Here is a 22,074-nt window from a genome sequence, read left to right on the forward strand (position 1 = left end):
TGCATGGGAATTTAATCTGGGGGTAGCAGTGTTTTTTTTTACAAGGTCAATTTGCGAGCTCGATATCAACCTGGCACGGATGGTACGGGAGTCACTAGATCGACATCAACCTGGCATGGAAACCTCCGTTCTTCAGCCCGGCATTGATCTCACTGCGCAAGCAGCCGACGGTGGGTGGGTGGTGGCGGGGTCAGGGTGAATCTTACTAATTAAATTTTAAGCCAAATACAAAGTTAAACACTCAACACATTGTCAACGGCAACGACTTAAAATAGAGGATGGAGTCAGGATCTGACTTAAAATGGCGGATGGTGTTCTCCTTCCTCGGCTCATAAGTATGACTTGTCCGTAAGTCATACGTTCGTAACTCGGGGACTACCTATAGTGTTGTTCTTTTGATTGTAAATGAAAAAAAATCACAGAGTATATGTAATGATTGCCATCATACAGTGTTATTTATGATTGCCTCCTCCAAATCTTCACTTTCATTGTAACATTCAACGTGATTGTCAACACCTTCAAATTCTTTGTAGTTCCAAACTTGTTGAAGTAGTGAAATAGTTTCATTTTCAATCCCAGACATTTCTTTCATTTCCGAGCCTAAATGTTTGAAACTGCAGTGAGCAAAATGGCTTTGAATTATCTTACTGCTTATTTCTTGATAACTATCAGTGACAAAAATCACTGCTCTTTGAACAGAAGCGCATTGAACTGACACTATTTAAAAACTGCTTGCTCTAAGCATGGTATAGTGTCTAACAGCCACAAATGTTAGTTAGAAACTGTTCTGCAGCAGTCTCCTACCTCTTTAAGCAGCATTGTATCCAAAATAAATAAAGGGAATCCTAGCTATTTTCAGCATTAAATTCTATTCTCTGTGAGTTGTCCCAAATAAGCAGCTGACCCAGCTTAACTGATGGCCTGATTAACCTGAATCCACTGTGTATAAGAAGTACAGTGTACTGTCAGGTCAGCAGAGTTTACATCACTTCAGGGCTTGTACTTGTCCAGGACAAAGAAATGAGCTGGAAAAATCATTGCAGACATCACCCACCATGCACACTGCCTTTTCCAAAAGCTCCCTTCTGGAAAGCACCATAGGGCTATTTAAACAAAATCTTCACACCATCTTTAAAAGGTTTCTTTCCCCAGGCAGTTAAACTGAACAAAGTTAGCCCACTCCCCAACCCACTCTATCTATTCCCCCTACCATTACCTTCACTTCAAAACACTTTTTAAAATGTGACTTTCATTGTAGATACATACCAGTATTTACAATATAAACAGCATTATAAAAGATGGTTTAAAGTGATTACAGTGCAGTGTTATTTATTATGCAAATTTTATTCTGTACTTTAACTTCTAACTTCATATTTTACTTAATTCTTTATTCCTTATAATTGTTGAATGTTCTTTTTTTTTGTTGCATGTCATGTTCTGACCAACGTGCCACAGCAAATTTCTAATATCTGTAAAAGTACACACAGTGGCCACTTTAATAGCTACGCCAGTACACCTGGTTGCTAACGTAGATATCTAATCAGCCAATCATGTGGCAGCAACTCATTGCTTAAAAGCAGGCTGACATTTCAAGAGATTTAGGTGTTGTTCAGGTCAAACATCAGAATGGGGAAGAAATGTGATCTAAGTGGACTTTGACCATGGGATGATTATTGGAGCCAGATCTGGTGGTTTGAGTATCTCCTTCAATTTTCATGCAGAACAGTCTCTAGAGTTTCTAGAGAATGATGTGGAAAAACAAAAACAAAATACAAAGAGTAGCTGAAAATACCCTATTGTAGCGGTGTGCTACACGCAGCGCTAAAATTACGACACGGAGTCGGTAACTGCAGTCGAAGGAAAAAACTTTATTCGAAAACTTCAGCCTCACTTTTAAGCCTCTGTCAACCGGCCCCCCATGGCACAGAGGCTCCAAAGCTCTGTGCTCGCAAACCCCCGTAGGCTATCTAATTGTGAGTCGGTTCGGATACGCTAGGAAATGGGTCGCCACACTATAATTAGAGAAGTCAGAGGAGAATGGCCAGACTAGTTCAAACTGACAGAAAGGTGATGGTAACTCAAATAACGCCCTACAACAATGGTGTGCAGAAGAGCATCTCTGAATGCACAATATGTCAAACCTTGAAGTGGGTGGGCTACAGCAGCAGAAGACAATGAACGTAACCTCTGTGGACCCTGGACAAAATGATGTCTCAACTCCTGTGTCTGGCCTGGAAGAGCCTAGTTCCAGTTAGAGAAAAGAGTGATGAAAATGTATTTATTTGTGGAATATTATTGGCAATGGCATAGATGGCTTAAGATAGTTATGCTGTAACTCTACATAAGAGGGGTGATTGATAAGTTCATGGCCTAAGGTAGAAGGAGTCAATTTTAGAAAACTTAGTACATTTGTTTTTCACCATAGTCCCCTCCTACATTTACACACTTAATCCAGCGGTCGTGGAGCATACGGATCTTGGACCTCTGGAAAGTGTCCACATGATTGATAAGTTTGTGGCCTAAGGTAGAAGGAGATGAGTTATACATGCACATGCAGTTCAACTCTTTGAGTGGTTATGCAGAAAGTTTGAAGTTAATAACTCATCGGGTGATTGATTGGTTCGTGGCCTAAGATAGAAGGAGATGAGTTATTAACTTTTTTCATCCAAGGGGTCAGTGTGGACATAGTGGAGGCTTACAGATACCTGGGGATATGAATGAACAATAAACTGGACTGGTCAAAGAACACTGAGGCTGTCTACAAGAAGGGTCAGAGCTGTCTCTACTTTCTGAGGAGACTGAGGTCCTTTAACATCTGCCGGATGATGCTGAGGATGTTTTACAAGGCTGTGGTGGCCAGTGCTATCATGTTTGCTGGGGCAGCAGGCTGAGGGTAGCAGACACCAACGGAATCAACAAACTCATTCGTAAAGCCAGTGATGTTGTGGGGGTGGAACTGGACTCTCTGACAGTGGTGTCTGAAAAGAGGATGCTGTCCAAGTTGCATGCCATCTTGGACAAAGACTCCCAACCACTCCATAATGTACTGGTTAGGCACAGGAGTACATTCAGCCAGAGACTCATTCCACTGAGATGTAACACTGAGTGTCATAGGAAGTCATTCCTGCCTGTGGCCATCAAACTTTACAACTCCTCCCTCGGAGTGTCAGACACCCTGAGCCAATAGGCTAGACCTGGACTTATTTCCACTTGGCATGATTAACTTATTATTTAATTATTTATGGTTTTATATTGTTATATTTCTTCACTATCCTTGGTTGGTGCGGCAGAAACGAAACCCAATTTCCCTCGGGATCAATAAAGTATCTCTGTTTGTCAATTTTTTATTTCAATATTAATTTCAATCTTTACAGATTGTTTTACCTTCCACCATGTCCACCAAATCTATCCTAATGTTATTCTATCTTAATCTACTTAATCTTTCCTGTAGCCAAAGGAGTTGGCCAATATTTTTTACTAAGATAATTTTGTCAGTCTACTGTAATATTCTTACTAAATTATGGTGCAAATGATAATTTGACTCTTTCTAATTTCACAGGATCCAGCCACTGAAACTGGTGTTCAATTTGGATAAGCTGGGGGAAAGCAGGAGCATTTGGGAGTAGATTTCCTCAGATATATAGATTCTGGCTATTGACTGTATGAATAATGCACAAATAGTATTCTAATCAGGCTGAAACTTGCCCCTCCACAACCCCCTCCAAAAGAAAACCCACTGAGAATGCATTCACATTTCCCTCTCTCACTTTTATCTCCTTCTTTGCCTATCTCCTCCCCTCTGCTGCTCCTTCCCCTTTTCTGTCTTCCATGGTCTTCTGTCCTCTCCTATCAGGTTTCCCCATTTCTCCAGCTCTGTACCTCTTTCACCAATCAACTTCCCAACTCTTTACTTCACCCCCCCCCCCCCAGTTTCACCTATCACCTTGTGGTTCTTCCTCCCCTCTCCCTACTTTCTTACTCTGACCCCTCATCTTTTACTCCAGTCCCCATGAAGGGACTCAGCCCAAAACATCTTTCCCATAGATGCTGCCTGGCCCACCGAGTACCTCTAGCATTCTGTATGTGTTGATAAACATAATGCTTAAAGATCATAACTAGCAATGCTTAAACTCTGAATATTTAAATCGATTTCTGGCAGATTTTGCAGAATGTTACAACATCTCAAGCAATTTGAGACTAATTCCTCAGATGGAACTCAAATATATTCTGTCTCAATAAATGTAATGCAACTATGTTACTGTAAAGTGGAAGTCATTAGAAAGTGATGCCATAGTAAGAGCGAAAACACGTTCTAAAAATAATCAGAAGGAGGCTATAATTTTTTTTGGTTTTACTTGAGGTAATTGTTTTGCACTTGCCATCAAACACACTTAAGTGAATCCTTGTTTCTTGTGCACTGAAGTATAACTTTACAGGCACTTTTATTATGATTTTAAGGAAATGAACAGAACCCCATTTTATCTCACCGGTTATAAATAGTGTGATCTCTTAAATCTACAAAAGCAGAATAATACGTATTAGAGTACTTGATAATAACACAATGCAGACTACAAAAGATACAGAAAAGACTACAAAAGATATCGAAAAGGTACAGAACAGTAGCAGAAAGTCAGTTTCAGAAGATCAGTTTACAAGATTTTATTTTTTTCAAAAATAACCAATGTAACCTTCACTACTTCAACATGAAAAACTCGGTTAGATCTATAATATAATTAAAATTGAATGTCAGCAGGATTGCTGTTTTTTCTCTCTCAATGATTGACCACTGCTTAATCTACCCTGTCTGCTCAATTAATCTGGCCCCAACAACAAAGAAATGTTGCCGGAGGAAAATCAATACTGAACGTCTCAAGGGCCCAACTTGGTGTCTCATAGGCAATCTGTGGCTCTGAACCAACGGGATTACGCCATTCTTTGTCTGACCCAAAGGTCACCGTAAACAGCACTTTTGAAGATGCTGCTATCTTTTCTGCCAGAAAGAACTGAGATTGTTTAATGAGAATGACATTCTGATCCAGGAAATAATACAAATATGAGACATACTTTGATTGGAAATGCCTTCATGTTTTGTATTCCAGTTGAACAAATTGTGGGTGGTAGGATTGCAGGAGATCCCACATTTTGATAATAACAATTAGATTTCTCAGCATTATCATGCCCATCTCGGACCCAAACACACAAAAACTTGCCCTCCTGAGAGCCAAGATAAGATGAAAGTGTATCAAGATCAGTGATGCGGTCACCAGCCACCGGAGGAATTATTTCAAAGAGAATTTTAATCAAAATTCTGGTTTTTTACTTTAGTGTCTTTGATTATATTGCATAGTAAATTAATAAAATTACATCTCTACTTCTGCCCACAAAGGGATTGGAAAAAGACATTAGATAGATTACAGAAAAGTCCGTTGGCAGAGAGAAACCCTGGTGAAGGTTTTGAACCTTATGGAAAGGCACTTTGGCACAAATTTGTAATCTCCTCTGCCTCATCTGGGGCGAGGAGAACTTGGCAAGGGATTTCAAGGATACTGTAATTGTGAACCTTTTTGAAAAAGGAGACAAGCCTGACTGAAGTAATTGCAGAGAGTCTTCTGCACCCTGCCGCAGGAAAACTATTGCAAAGATCCTCTGTAACTGCTTGCTCCCCATGACGATATAATTTCACTCAGAATCACAACGTGGGCTTTTTACATCTAGAGATGCCAAGGATAAGCTCTCGACCAAATGAGAAATACAATAAAGAATCTGTATGAACTAATCTAAAGAGACTGCTTTCATTTTACACCGTGTGCAATATGCAATTATTATTGTATCATGTGCTCAATGCTATATGCAAGACTTTCCATATCAATGTCTTCAAATACAGTATTTGCTATGCATTTTTCTCTTGGCACATGACTCTGAACCATGATCATATTTTTAAACACAATCAATTATGCAAAGAAATTAGAGAAGTCTATTTGGGGAAAAAATGTTCAATTCTTTCTCTGCTTCATATTGACTTTCAAGCATTGATGTGAAGCAGTAGGCCCACTACAGTATCCCAATGCGTATTGCAGTCCTTTGTTAAACAAAGGTTTCTGTTGCATTAAAACTCTTCTTAACCATTATCACTGCAGCAATGGGCCTGACATTGAAGAAAGTGAAGATAATCAACAGGATGAATGGAATTCTATTTAAAATTCAAATACAACACAAAGCTTTATAACAAACTGAAGTGATAATTGCCTCCGAGATAATTGCTTCAGAGATATGGACAGCCTACTGTAGACAAGCACCTTACATTTGCAATTGTTAAGAACCTTCCTTTATTTAATTTCAGCACAAAGCCACCCACCAACTTGTGTTCCAATTTATCACACTGCCATTCATGTATTTCATTGACCTCGTCCTGTAAGTGATATACATCTATAATTTCCCATGCTTTTTCCAGGATGCAACAGCACAAGAAATGGCACAGTATTTCAAAGATGCAAAGTACATTTATTTTCAAAGAATGTATAAACTATACAACCTTGAGATTTGTATAATTCCACCATAATTTGTTCTAGTATTTCTGGATGAATAAGAAAGTAACTGTTATGGAGTAAAATACTCCAATAGAGCTTATGAGCACTCACTCAAAATAAGCAATTTTCCCCCCTGAGGTCCATACTACTACTTTCAAATATTCTGTTTAGAAGATTGGCTGATATGTTTTAATAATCCTTTTGTACAGTTAGAGCTTATTTTATTGGTTTTCTTGTCACCAGTGAAAACAATTACAACACAGCTCTCATTGCTAACCTTTCAGATACATTTGGAAGATTTATCCTGGAATATATTTACTGTGTTTGAGATAGCTTCAGATACATTAAGTAAGTGCACGATTTGTGTATCAACTGCATTGGTAAATCAGGTGGATGGGCCATTAACCCTTTACTGAAGGAAATGTGTTGCATAGGAAGCTCATTGTTCCAAGCTGCTGTCTCAGAGGACGACAGGCACTGTCTGAAATTTCATTCTTTGTATTCCAGGTGCCTTTTCCACTGATGTGGATAACTTTACATTATAGCTCAGGTTTATACTTTTTTTTCCCAGCCAACTAATGATGTGCAAATCTTTGTTCAATGATTTCTTGTTCAATTGACTGCAAAATTGCATCTCCTCAGTCCTCAAGGTTCTGCTCGCGGGGGGGGGGGGGGGGGGGGTTGCTGGGTCGTGGGGAAGGTTTCCATGTAGAAATATCATGAGATAATGACACAGGAGAATGAGTTTGTTTGATAAAGCAAAACTGGATGAATTTTGTCCAGAAGTGTACATCTGTAATGCGTCTGCAATTATTTTGATGAAAATCAAACAACAACTGAAGTTAACTAGAAATCTGAAGTTTAAAAAAAGATAATACAAGAAACACGGTAGTTAACGTAGCACTATGGAATCAAACAGGTTATTTGATTTTGAAGATCTTTCAGAAAACTTTTGAGTAATTAGTTTAGTTTATTTAGAATTTTTCAGGAAGGATAAATCTGATTTTAGTTAATGAATCACATTCACCAAAGAAATATGTTAGATGTATCTTAATTTTTGTCTTGTTTATACAGTATCGGTCACTTACTGTTTCCCTCCCTCGCTGTTGCCTGAAATATGATCACATGCTATTATTTGTGAATTGAATTCCAAACTTAGTATCTGCCAAATAGATCCAGTGCTTCTAACTTACACTTTTGTTTATGTCCTACATAATCAGCTGCGGACTCAGATTCCTTATTACCTTAGTTTTTCCATATGTTCCTGTGCCCTTCCCCTCACATGTAACAAGTATCTATTGAGTGTATTAACATTAGGCAGAATGCTTGTCCCACCAGGTAGTACTACCTGCTCTAACTGTCGATACTTCCCTTTACAAGTCTAAAAGTAGCCAGATCAACTGAGTCACTTGAAGCTCACCAAGCTGGTGATGCAGAGGTTTTCTTGCAAAGTATCAAAATGCACCTGATTACAGTAGTTCAGGAATGGATGAGATCCTTCACCATATGAAATCACAAGTGTCTTCCATACCCTACCTGATCCAGTGGTTACCTAGGCTTACATTGTAGAGCCAACCAGTGAAAAATCTGGTATTCCTGATGCAAAAGTGTGTGCTGGTATGTTGCTTAATACGGGAAAGGATAGAAACTCGTAGCTGGCCCCAGTTATATCCTCCAGCAGCATCCACTGCACTTGACAACAATTGGGAATGGAACCACTAGTGTATTTTTTTGTGGTGTGGAACCATTTATGGCTCAGATAAGCTAGCTCAGTTTGGACCAAGGAACCTGATCTGGCACCATCTATTCCATGCTGCGTGCTACTTAAATCAACAGTTGGATGAAAATGTTTAATCATCAAGGCCTGCCATTCTATCATGGGCACCTCACAGGTGAACTGCTTATCCATCATGTGTGTTATCACTAAAATGAAATGGAAGAAGACTTTGAGGAGTGAGGGACAGAAAATGTGTTTTTCTTTTGCTGGTTGAGCATTCCCAATTAATATTTACCAAATAGAACGTGAGAATTAGGGGCATTTGGCCTTCAATCTGCCAGTTATCAAGATCATGGTTTTTATTCTACCTTCTGCATTATCTTGCTAAGCTATCCTTGGTTCCCCGAATATCCAGAAATCTATAGTTTTAAATGAACTCGGTCTCCACAGCCCACCAGAACTACAAAGTCCAAAGAATGACCACATTCTTAGTGAAGAGATTTGGAGGATGAGAGGTGACCTACATCCTCTAGGAGTATAAGATGATGAGAGGCATTGATTGTGTGGATGGTCAGAGGCTTTTTCCTAGGGCTGAAATGGCTAACATGAGAGGGCACAGTTTTAAAGTGCCTGGAAGTAAGTACAGAGGAGATGTCAGGAGTAAGTTTTTTATGCAGAGAGTGGTGAGTGCATGGGATGAGCTGCTGCTGATAATGGTGAAGGCAGACACAATAGGGTTTTTAAAGAGACTCTTGGACAGGTGCATGGAGCTTAGAAAAATAGAGGGCGAAAGTACAAACGTGCATGTTCGGCACATCATTGTGGGCCGAAGGGCTTGTATTGTGCTGTAGGTTTTCTATGTTTCTATCTTCAAACTACCCACCTGCCAACCTGTTTCTTGCAGGTGTAACTGTTCTCTTGCTGGGCCGTTGGGAGTGATGAATTCCCAGCCTTTGCAGCAGGGGATGATCTTATCTGGCAGCAGTCCAATTCCATTCATAATTTTTTGGTTCCCCCCTCCCCCCCCCCCCCCCCCCCCCCCGCCCCAGCATGGAATGACAGGAGGACTGTGGTCAGCCCTGAGAAGAAATGGAATCTCTGGCTCATCCTGAGAGTTGAATGGTGTAATTAGAGAGGAGACAGAGAGGTACTGAACTGCAAGACTGTTTTGATAAAAAGAGGAGCTTAACCTCCATTCAGAGAGCTGCACTTCTCTAATTTCATTCTTGGGAATCAATTGTTGATTATTTTCTACAAATAGTAATGGTTAGAATCTTTTATTTAATTGTTGCTTATAGTGAAAGCACAACATTACTGCCTTCACCTATTTCTATAACTCAAGCATAAATGAGAATGAGAGGGTGGCTACTGAAAGATTTATTTCCTGTGTTTGGGGAATGCATAACAAAATTTCATCAAATGAAAAGTGATGCAATGTTCTCCTTGGATACATTTATTTTAGTTTTATGAAATATAAAATTTATTAAAATAAAAACGTGATTTTTGTTTTGTTGCAATACATTTTAATCTAGTTGAGATGAAGAGAAGAGGGGTGAGCATCGTTGTCTCTCATTTATTCACTTAGACGTGGAGTTTCTGGTAACAGTCAGTTTTCACTTGAATCTGGTTTTACAATACTGCAGTATTTAACTAGGTGAGATAATTTTATGAAATAACAATGACTCCATCAGCTGTAAGATACTAACTTTGCTGATTATGAAAAAGGTTCCAGTGGTTTTATGGCATACAAGACGAATGAACTCTTCATTGCTCATGATTATTGTATATGTCATAGCTTGAATTGTACATTTTTTCCCAAATTGACTAATCTATTTTATTTGTATAATTGATCCAGTCTGTAAAAATATGACTGTGGTTCAGAGCCATGTACCAAGAGAAAACTGCAAAGCAAATACTTGAAGACATTGATATGGAAAGTCTTGTTTGATCTATAGCATTGAGCACATGATACATATTGCACACTTAGAGTAAAATTTGGATCCAAAATGAAACTGAAATTTGGAAGCAAATTACAGTACAGTTGCTACCCAACAGTATTCAATGATAACTGAAAGTACCATTTCACTTCTGTGTCCCAGATGATGTCATCTCAAGGTTTGTTATTTTAATCATTATTATTCCAGTAGATGGCGTAGGAACACCAGTTTCATCATGTAAAACAATTTATATAGCAATATTCTTACTGGAGTTGTACTACAAATAAATTTCAGAAGTCAGAGGTCAGCACAAAGGAGTGAATTGAATTAACTATATTGGAAAATGACCAAGATATCTGCAAGCAAAGTATTCATTAGGATTATAGAATTTGAACCAGAAACTCAGAAACAATTGAGATATTGTGGATGTAACCACTGAGTTGTATTCTGAGCAGATATCAGATTTCCTCTTAATGTTTTCTAGCTTGGAGATGAGATTGTTCGGATAAATGGCTACTCAATAGAATCTTGCACACATGAGGAAGTGATAAATCTTATTCGTGCCAAAAAGACTGTGTCGCTGAAAGTTAGACGTAAGTGTAAATACTTTAAAGATTTAACTTTTTCAGATATTACATGTAAGAAAGTACATTTGGTATTCTTTATATGATGTGGACTTGGAATCTAATATACTTAGTCTCTTGATAAGCTTGCAATAAAATATCCAACACAATGCCAATAAATTGATTTGTTGAAATTATTCTATCTTTACTTTTCTTGTGCAGTTATCCAATAATTTATAATCAGATTCATTCTAAGACTGATGTGATATTAATTTTCAATTAATATTTCTAATGCACGTCCATGAAGTTCCTAATTAGAAGCCATCTATATTTTTTCCCCATCAAAGACAAACATGGAAGAATGAGTTGCAAAGTTGCAAGCTCTATACCACTACTGGAACTGAGTCATTTATTATATTGTCATTAAATTGGTCTTACCAATTGCTTTTCTGTTATTATTGCAAACCACTACAGAAAAATAGAATCAAAGGCAAGTATATCTTTGAATCTGACTCTCATCATAGTAGTGTTTTATCAAGACATTAGAAACAGGGCATGAAAAATCTTTATGCTTTGAACATGCTTCATCTTTCCATAAGATTGTAGCTGATCTTCCATGTTAGGGTCGTTTTCCTATACTAAGCCTATAATCCTGAGCGCCTTATTAACCAAAAACCTAACTAGCTCTATCTGGAATATGCTGAGTACAGGGTTGGGTACAGGAGTCCAACAAATTACTGCCTTCTGGGTAACAGTGTACCTTCTCATCTCCAGATCAAAATGAGGCATTAGCCATTCCAGATTTTTGATTCATGGTTTGAGACACTTTAGGCAGAAAAAATATCATCCCTGCATCTATCTTGTCAATCCCCATAAGAAATTTGCATGTTTTTGTCTGTAGAATTGGAAATAGTTACTTGTGACATTTAAGGAGCTACTGATATCGAATTTGCTTTTATTTCAGATGTTGGAATGATTCCTGTCAAAAGGTAAGAGGATCTTTATTTTTATTTCTAAACCCAGTAATCTGATTAGGCTGTACATTCTGACCGAGCTACATACATTGATCTATTGTTCTATGTGGCTACCCAAATCACTATCTCATCTAGACAGAGCTTGGATTGTTGGAGAAAAGTGCTAGTGTATTGGTAAAGCATAAAAGCCATGAATTCCATTTTCTCTATGTTGCTTGCCTTCTGGACTAGAACTTGCTGAGTACAGGTGTTGCTTGATTACTTTCTGATAGAGTTTCATCAGTTAGCATGCATAGGCTTTGCTAATGCACACATGTGAATTTTGTCGACATTTTATGGGTTACTTATGATTTAAGAGTTATTTATGTTAGTTTGGCCTGCTCATCTTGTTTCCCTGTCAAATAGTTATGATTTGAGCATATATATATTAATAGATTTGATCACGCAATCAATGCGAGCACTTGTATCCATCCAAGGAGGTACAATCTTCCACCAGGGTAAAATGTACTATTACAGAAACTGATGAGAATGTTTATTTTTTATATAGTGTCCTGCCAATGTTAGAACCACTAGAACAAATAGTCTGATGACTTATTAAAAGGAGTTGTGTGGAAATTGACTCATTATTCTTATATCATCAACATCAACTATTCCTTGGCCAGTTGCTTCAAATCTGGGAAAGCTTCATTCCAGTACAATTCTGTGAGTTCTTAGAGGATTGCTGAGCCAAGTGCAAGATTCACATAGTCTACATCACGTGGTACAGATGATATTTACTGGACGGGGATTAGCTTGTCATGAATATTGTGTTCTTCCGCTGCTTCTGTGGTAACTTGTTGCCTTGGTCTACCCAGATGCTCCTTCTATATTTATTGTCCAGGTATTGCGATGAGTTGGTGAAGATGTTGTGTATGGGATTTGAGAACATCTTTGAAGGGTTTTCTTTGTCTTCCTGGAGGTCTCTTACTGTGTTAGAGCTGCTATCTGGCTCTTCATTCCCATTCCCCCACCTTCTTAGCCTGGCTTCTGCCCTCTTCCTTTCCAATGCTGATGAAGGGCCCTTGACATGCTGAGATCCTACAATATTTTGTATGTGTTGGGAGTTTAGTGTCAGACATGTGACCCTCCCATCTAACTTGATTAAGGAAGGTCAGCGCATTGACAAGAATGCTAGCAATGGTTGGAGCACTTTGCAGAGCCAATTTTAATGATAAATTTGTTTATTATTGTTACATGTACCAAAGTACAGTGAAATAATTTATTTTGCATGCAAACCATGCAGATAGTTCCATTGCCATAGTTCAATGAGGTAGTACAAGGGAAAACAATAACAAAATGACAAATCAAATGTTTTAGTTAGAAAGTACAATGCAGGCAGAAATTAAGTGCAAGGTCAGAATGAGGTAGATGGAGAGGTCAAGAGTCCATCTTATCATACTAGGAGACCAGTCAATATTCTTATAACAGTCCTTCAGTTTGGAGAGTCAGAGAGTTGTAGAACACTACAGCATAGAAACAGGCACTTCAGCTCATCTAGTCCATGCTGAATTATTAATCTGCATAATCCCATTGACCTGTACAAGGACTGTAGCCCTCCATACCCTTCCCATCCATGTACCTATCCAAATTTCTCTGAAGTGTTGAAATCAAACTTGAATCCACCACATCTGCTGTCATCTCGTTCCACACTCACCATCCTCTGAGCGAATAATTTCCCACTCATGCTCCCCTTAAACATTTCACCTTTTACCTCTAGTTCTCGTCTCACCTAACCTCAGTGGAAAACACTTACTTACATTGACTCTATCTATACCACTCATAATTCTGTATACCTCTATCAAATCTCCCCTCATTCTCAAATGTTCAATGGAGTAAAGTCCTAATCTATTCAGCGTTTCCATATAACTCATGTCCTGTAGTCCTGGCAACATCCTTGTAAATTTTCTCTGCACTCTTTCAGTCTTATCAATAACTTTCCTGTAGGTAGGTAACTAGAATTGCATACAATACTCCACATTAGGCCTGACCAACATCTTTTGCAACTTCAATATAACATCCCAGCATCTGTACTCAATACTTCAATTTAAGAAGGCCAATGAGTCAGAAGCCCTCTTTACAACCCATTTTCAAAGGATTATAGATCTGTATCCCATATACCTCTGCTCTACTGCACTCCTCAGTGCCTTACCACTCACTTTGCAAAACCTATCCCAGGAGTCAGCAACCTTTACCTCTGAAAGAGCCACTTGGACCCGTTTCCCACAGAAAATAAAACACTGGGAGCCGCAAAACCCGTTTGACATTTAAAATGAAATAACACTGCATACAACGTTTTTTTTGCCTTTATGCTATGTATAAACAAACTATAATGTGTTGCATTTATGAAATTGATGAACTCCTGCAGAGAAAACGAAATTACATTTCTGCATGCAACAAAAACATTTTGAACTCCGAAAAAAAGACGTTGGGTTGAAGGTTACTTTTAAGTAAAATACTCAATGTCTATTTGAGTCCTTCTTGTATTTATGAAAAACGCCGAACTTAAATTTTCCGCCAGCAGCAAACCAAAAATAACGTCAGCCAGCTGTCAACCTGAAAAATAAAAGGACTATTTCAATGAACAACGAAAAAATATGAATATACGTAAAACAATAGGCAATTAAAATATTTATCATACTTGGTTAATTGGATTTCTGCTCCTGGACCTCAGCGCACAGCGTCTGCACATCAGGGCTGTATGACGTCACCTTCATCTTTACACAGGATCGCAAGCTGTCATCTGTGAGGCGTGCGCGGTTTGTTTTTAATAAAGTTCATGTTGGAGAACACCTGCTCACATACATATGTGGATCCAAAGATCGACAGGACTCCAAGCGCATACTTTTTAATGTTTACATAAATGTCGGGGAAAGCATTCTATGTTTCGAACACAAGTTTGTCCAGTTGGAGGAGGTTTTCAATATCACTCCTTTTGTGATTCTGAGCAAGAACGGCCTTCTGACGGGCAACATCTTCAAGGTCTGCTGTCAAGCGTCTAAACTTGGACACCCATATGTCTTCGTCGGCTATGTCGGCCAGTTCCATCTCAAGATCAGGTTTACTCACACCTGCCAATGCAGTCGTATTCAGTAGAGATGAATCGATGCTTAGGGAAGTGACCGGGAAGGATAATGTGTTTTTTTTTCCTCTCTGAACTCACAGAAGCGTTTCCCAAACGATGTTTGCATTGCGATAATTGCAGAATGTAAATACTCCGAATTTATCATGTCGTGACCTTGTTTGAACTCTCTCAAATTGGGGAAGTGAGACAAAGTGCCTTTCTGTCAATCTCTGGAAAGCACTGTCAACTTGCGCTCGAATGCCAAAACATCCTCCATCATGTGCAGGGCTGTGCGTCCTTTCCCCTGAAGAGCTGTGTTCAGCGTGTTCAGGTGCGCTGTCATGTCTACCATGAAGTGTAGCTTTTCCAGCCACTCTGGCTGTTCCAGCTCAGGAAAGGTGAGCCCTTTGCTGCCCAGGAAAGTTTTCACTTCTTCCAGACACGCGACAAAGCGTTTCAGCACCTCCCCTTTCGACAGCCACCAGACTTTGTTGTGCAGCAGGAGATCAGAATATGCGCTTTCCAGCTCGTCCAGCAACAAACGGAATTGACGGTGATTTAAACTTTTTGCCATTATTTTATTGACAATCTGAATGACAACATCCATTACTTCTGTGCATTCCGGAGGAAATGTTTGAGCGCACAGTGCCTCTTGGTGCAAGATGCAGTGAAAAGTCAGCAGCTTTCTGTCCAGCGACTTCTGCAGTAAAGCCACAAATCCCTTGGTGCGTTCCCGTCATATTCGGTGCCCTGACACCAGTAGCTACTGACACCAGATGGGTGGTCTTTATTCCTTTGGCTCTTAAACAATTCAAGACAGCCTCACAGATGTACTCCCCCCCTGTGTTTGGCCTTTTAGAGGTATCAACTCAATCATTTCTTCCTGTGGCCCGGCAGTTTACATACTGGCAGAACAGCGCTATTTGTTCAATATCACCTTTGTCTTTAGACTCGTCACAGGCAATCGAGTAGGCCACAGCTGAATTGATGTCTATAATTTGCTGTCTTGTGATGTCTTCTGCCATTTTTATGGTTCTGTCTTTGACAGTCTTTGCAGAGAGGGGCATATCCCTGATTTTCTGCACAATTTCACTCTTGTTTTTAAAGTCCGTGAATAGATGTTCTGAAATCTTAATGAAAGATTCTTTTATATATTCACCATCTGTAAACTGCTTCCCGTGCCTGACTATTTCCTGAGCGGCAATGTAACTAGCATATGTCGTTGATTTTCCAGACTTCATCCATTTCTGGAAATGATTTTTGCTCAGATCAACCTTCCGCATCAGTTCCGAAACGGCTTTTTTTCTCTCATCTCCATCCGGATATTTTTGAGCAAAGGCTGCGTGTTTATTCTGGAAATGCCTTGCGACATTTGACTTTTTGTTGTTTGCTAGTTTCTCATTGCATATTAAGCAATCTCATATGTAAACCAGTCTCGTCAACAGTGAAAGCAAATGAATCTGTCCACGTATCATTAAACGTTCTGTTTTCTTCAGTCACTTTTCTGTTTTTAGAATTCTCCATAGTTGGCTTACCTTGGATCGAAAAATTAAAGAAATCGCGCACTGACGGGTGTCAGGTATTGGCAGTGGTGACGTGTATTAATAGCGATAAAAACACGTTGTAGCGGTGTGCTCACGCAGTCAGTAAACTGCAGTCGAATAACTTTATTCGAACTAAACAGCCTTGCTTTTAAGCCTCCCTCAACCCAGCCCCCATGGGCGCGGATGCTGCAAAAGACGCGTACTCACAAACCCCCGTAGGCTATCTCCCTTAGCCTGAACGCTGGCTAATTGCGAGCCGTTTCGGATGTGCCAGGAAATGTGTCGCCACAAAGTCTTATTTAGATTGTACAAGATCACCATAATCTTCAAATTTAGAATTACATTTCAAAAGCTAACAAACTAACATAAAATACATTTTAATTAAATACTGGCCAATTATTTCCCAAAGCCACAGGGAGCCGCAGCACAGAGGTGAAAGAGCCACAAGTGGCTCCGGAGCCGCGGGTTGCCGACCCCCGACCTATCCTGATTTATCCTCACAAAGTGCTACACCTCACACTTGCCTGCATTAAATTCTATCTGCCATTTTTCAATTCATTTTTCCACTGGGCCAGATCCCCTGCAAGCTTTGATACCATTCCTCTCTGCTTGCTACACCCCCAATCTTGGTGTTATCTGCAAATCTGTGAAACCAGTTTACTACATTATCGTCCAGATCATTGATATAGATGACAAACAACAATGGACCCAGCACCAATCCCTGTGGCACACCACTGGTCACAGACTTCCAGTCAGAGAGGCAACCCTCTACTACCACTCTTTGACTTCTCCCACAAAGCCAACATCTAATCCAATTTACTACCTCATCCTGAATACCAAGAGAACGAACCTTCTAGACTAGTCTCCCATGTGAGTATTTATAAAAGGTCTTGTTAAAGTTTATTTAGACGGCATCCACTGCTTTACCTTCATCAACTTTATGGGTAACTTCCTTGAAAGAGTCTGTAACGTTGGTTTCACACAACCTACCTAGAACAGGCCCAAATTGTCTTTCCCTAATCAGTCCCTGTCTGTCAAAATACTTATATACCAGTCCCTTAGAATAGCTTCCAATAACTTACTGATGTCAATCTTACCAGCCTATTATTTCCCGGCTTATTTTTGGAGCCTTTTTTAAACAACAAAACATTAGCTATCTCCAATCCTACGACACCTCACCCATTGCTAAGGATGTTTCAGATATCTCTGCATTTTCTGAACTTGCCTCCCACAAGGTCCAAGACACCTTGTCAGGCCTTGGGGATTTTCTACCCTAACTTGCCTCCAAACAGCAAACACCTCCTCCTCTGTAATCTGTGTATGTTGCATGACTTTGCTGCTGTTTTGCCTTGCTTCCATGGATTCTGTGTCTATCAGCTTGGTAAATACAGATGCAAAAAAAAACATTTAAGATCTCCCTCATCTCTTTTGGCTCCATGCATAGCTGACAACTCTGATCTTCAAGAGGACCAGTTCTGTCCCTTGCTCTCCTTTTGCTCTTGATAGATCTGTAGAAGCTCTTGGGATTCTCCTTCTCCTTCTCTGGAGTAACCTGGCCACTGTTGCTGTCCACTCCTAGGTCATCCCCCACCCTCCAGCAGTACTGTATACCGGTTATTGAGGGGAATGCCCATAGGGGTACTCTACACTGCTCCCCCTCCTGATAGTCACCCTGTTACTTGTATCCTGCACCTTGGATGTAACTACCTCCCTGTCAATCAACCCCTCAACCTCCTGAATGATCCAGAGTTCATCCAGCTCCAATTCGTTAACCTGGTCTGCAAGAAGCTACGGCTGGATGTGTTTCTTGCCTCCCTACCTTCCCACATGCCAAAAGATGAACACTTCACTATTCTGCCTGGCGTTCCCACAGCTTTAACTGTGAATAAGAAAGGGAGAACGAAAAATTCAGCAAAAGATTTACCCGCAGCCTCTTCTTGCTGAAGACTTTCCTAGCCAAAGTCAGAACTCCTCACTCTAACAATGGCCCACTCACACAATGCCTGCTCCATTTAAACCGAACTTCTTTTTATTGGGTGTTGCCAAGTGCCTAAATATGCATAATCCAACATTTTCTCAGGAGCTGTGGTGTGCAGAATTTCCCGATTGCTCCCACTTGCTTCTTCTGAAATCACTCTCTTGTACACACTCTCCAATGTCTCCTTGTAATGTGTGGCGCAGAATGCTGAAGCTTCAGCAACCTGGGGGATGGGAGTGAGGGGCAAATGGCTGGTTTGGCTGGGGTCTTTGATTCTGTTGCCGGCTTTACCGAGGGATTGAGAGGTGGAGACAGAAAGCATGGGGGGGAGGCTGGTTTCTGTGATGTGCTGTGTTGTGGCCACAACACTTTGCAGTTTCTCACCGTCATGTATGGAGCAGGTGATGCATCTGGATAGGATGCTTTCTGTGGTATATTGTTTAAAAATTGGTGAGGGCGAAGGGCACGTGCAAAAGTGGAAGTAGAAGGTGCACTTCTCTGTCATGCCATCTATATGGTTGGACCAGTATTCATTCCTCTTTGATTGGGACTTAGTTGAGCCACCTATTCCAGCTATTACAGACAGTCGCAAACAAGAGAAAATCTGCAGATGCTGGAAATCCAAGCAACGCACACAAAATGCTGGAGGAACTCAGCAGGCCAGGCAGCATCTATGGAGAAGAGTACAGTTCATCAGGACTGGACCCTTTGTTACAGACAGTAGTCTTTTTGGATAAGTCTCTATTAGCTTTGCACAATGTGATGGAGCAAGATTTGCCAGTTCCTTACAAAATTGCTCAAGCTGAGCCAGGTTAGCTGGGGAGTGGCATTGAACAGCAATCTTGACGTCCTGTCAGAGCTCTTCAATTGGGTTAAGGTCAGCACTCTGACTGGGTCACACGAGGACATCAATTTTCTTCATTTGAAACCATTCCATAGTTGCTCTGTCAGTGTGCTTTGGGTCATTGTCCATCTGAAAGATGAAATTCCTCCCCAGTTTAAGCATTCTGGCAGAGGCTCGTAGGCTTTTATCCAGGATCTCTCTGTATTTAGCAGCATTCATCTTATCAATCCTGACCAGATTTCCAGTTTCTGCAGCTGAAAAGCATCCCCATAGCACAATGCTACTTCCACCATATTTTATAGTAGGGATAGTGTTACTGGCTGATATGCAGTATTAGTCTTATGGCTCACGTACTGCTAAATAAAAGCATATCGTTGCCTGTAAGTACTTTGTGAAGCATTGCTTAGAAGATACTGTAAAGACGTGGAAGAAGATTCTTGTGGTTGGATGAGACTAAAGTGGAACTTTCTGACCTCAGCGCTAAGTGGTAAATGTGGAGTAAATCTAATACTGTGCCGTCCCTATTCAATTATGTGAACAAAGGGTTGGGGGCTGAATACTGTTTTCAAGGCACTGTATCCTAATCACAGAACAATTTACACTGACCACGTAAGCTACTAACCGGTACGCCGTTGGAATGTGGGAGGGAACCTGAGCAGTTGGAGGAAACCTGTGCATTCACAGGGAGGACAACAAGTTCCTTACAGATGGCCTTGGAATTGAACTCCAAACTCCGACCCCCTGAGCTGTCATAGCTGCACACTAACTACCACGCTACTGTGGCGGACGGAACAATCTGTCTTCATTTCCAGGCGTTTATTTTTAAGTGTCGTTCAATTAAATGTCAAATTTCCACTTGCTTCTTCAAGCCAAGCTTGCAATAGGGAGTTACAGATTTTAAATGGTTCAACTTTGCATTCCTAGCATATTGTCATCACAGTGTAATTTTGGCTAAGTTGACCTAAGCAATCTGCAATTACAAGCAGATTTTGATTACGTTATAGAATTGTGGTTAAGGTACATACATGATCTGAACACCAGGATCATACTTGAGAATATTCTTTGATATGCTATATACTGAGTTCATTTTTAGAGGCGTTCTCTTTTTGTTGGTTAGTACTGTTATGATCCCAGCCCCCTCCTTTGTGAGAATCGCAAGAGCACCCGTCGAGGTGGGGGGGGGGGGGGTCAGTAGACCCAGGAAGAGAGAGAGAGAGAGAAATGTGCCGAATTGCACGTTCCACCTGGGAAATGTGTCCCGGTAATTCACGAATTACCTGTGTCCCTTTATAAATAAAAACTTTTGAAAATAGTGACATAGTGACATCAGACTTCAACGGACCTCTCTATCTTTGCTGGTAAGTTATCCAGTTACGGGATATGTAACAGTACAACATGATGGTGTTTCCACAAAATGCGATTCATCACATTTGCTCACTGAAGATTGTTAAGCTAATGATCAATATTCGATTCCCAGTGTGTTTAATGCATCCTAGAACTAAAGATGATTTTACTTAGCAGATTTGTATCAGAATTGATTTTCTTACTTTTGCACTGTTGGGTAGGTTGACAAGAAATCCAGTGAACCATGCTTTTCAGTTGCTGTTGTTAACAAGATAGCAATAGCTTTCTCTCAAATTTTGGGAGAAATTACACAGATGACTTTTCCTTCATGCACTGACTAATTGATGTGATGATTGTGAGAAAAGTACTGCAATACCATGCTAAGGACATGATCTGTTAAATGTCATTTATTTTCTGTTTAGTTCTTCTGAGGAGACTTTGAAGTGGCAATTTGTGGACCAGTTTGTGTCAGATGCTGGGGTAAGATGTGGATTTCCTCAGAAATAATACTTTTTCTTTTCATTTCTGGTTATTCCCACCTCATGTCGGCACTTTACCAGCAAATCTCTATACATTTTAAATTTGAAATTTAAATTAAATCACCCCTATATTAACATGCAAGACTCATTCTGAAAAACTGGCACATTGAACGGTGACTTTGATAGTGGGAGGATGAAGGGTGCCACTGAAAATTCTTCAAGGACAATTGAGCATTTGAACTGGTGCACTGATGTGACTAAGTGACTAATGACTAATTGATGCGGACTAAATGATATGGATCTGCTAGCTGTTTTTCCAAAGACTACAATTATATTACAGGGAGTTCATATTCTACTAATGGGCGTATAAATTGAAGAATTAAAATGGAAATAACTTTGCGGTTAACTGTGCTTCTTGGAAAACTAATTTTACCAGGTTGATTTGTTCAAGATGCATAGTGGTTCAGGTGAAATGGACGCTCTCTGTGGTACCCTAATCTGTTGACAGTGAACACTGTTTTCTTTATTTCTCAATCACTATTCCCTATTTTACAGAGCAACAAAAGTAGTAACTACTTGCGATTATATTACATTATTAATGTAGTCAGTGAAGGAAAGACTTGCAGTTATGTCGTGCTTTTAGATAACCCAAACCCTGAAGAGTCAATACTTAACAAGAACTGTCACTACTATAATGTAGAAAAGTTTATCATTGGGATTTAAAAAACACAATTGTAGAAGCACTAGAGCAGATGACCAAAATAGCAGATAAAAAAAGTAGATTTGGTAAAATGATGACAAAAGTAGTTAGAGTAATTTAATGAGAAACAGACAATAGAAAATTACTAAATCCAGATTTCTTGTGGTCATCAATTTTAGAGCAAAATGCATGATGAAGTGCAGAAAATTTAAATGTCTGATCAAATTTAAGATAATACAAGCAATTTGAAGGAGTACAAGTTTGAAACCTACACATTTTACAACAGGATTCGTGAATTACCTTCTGTGCTAAGTTATTTGACTTTCCATGTTAGTTACATTATTTGCAGCAATTCCGGATTAACCAG

General features: G+C 39.8%; 1 protein-coding gene across 3 annotated transcripts in view; it reads left to right on the top strand.

The window, feature by feature from the left end:
• The window catches only part of ush1c (Usher syndrome 1C), a 183,090-nt gene that overhangs the window by 31,022 nt on the left and 129,994 nt on the right, over window positions 1-22,074 (top strand). For all 3 annotated transcript variants that reach the window (XM_059975708.1, XM_059975709.1, XM_059975710.1), the window contains exons 5-7: window positions 10,666-10,774; window positions 11,709-11,733; window positions 20,951-21,008. In XM_059975708.1, the coding sequence (XP_059831691.1) occupies window positions 10,666-10,774; window positions 11,709-11,733; window positions 20,951-21,008 (192 nt within the window). The remainder of the gene's footprint in view (window positions 1-10,665; window positions 10,775-11,708; window positions 11,734-20,950; window positions 21,009-22,074) is intronic.

Source organism: Hypanus sabinus, chromosome 7 (genome assembly GCF_030144855.1).
Source record: "Hypanus sabinus isolate sHypSab1 chromosome 7, sHypSab1.hap1, whole genome shotgun sequence".
In the NCBI taxonomy this organism is placed as follows: domain Eukaryota; kingdom Metazoa; phylum Chordata; class Chondrichthyes; order Myliobatiformes; family Dasyatidae; genus Hypanus; species Hypanus sabinus.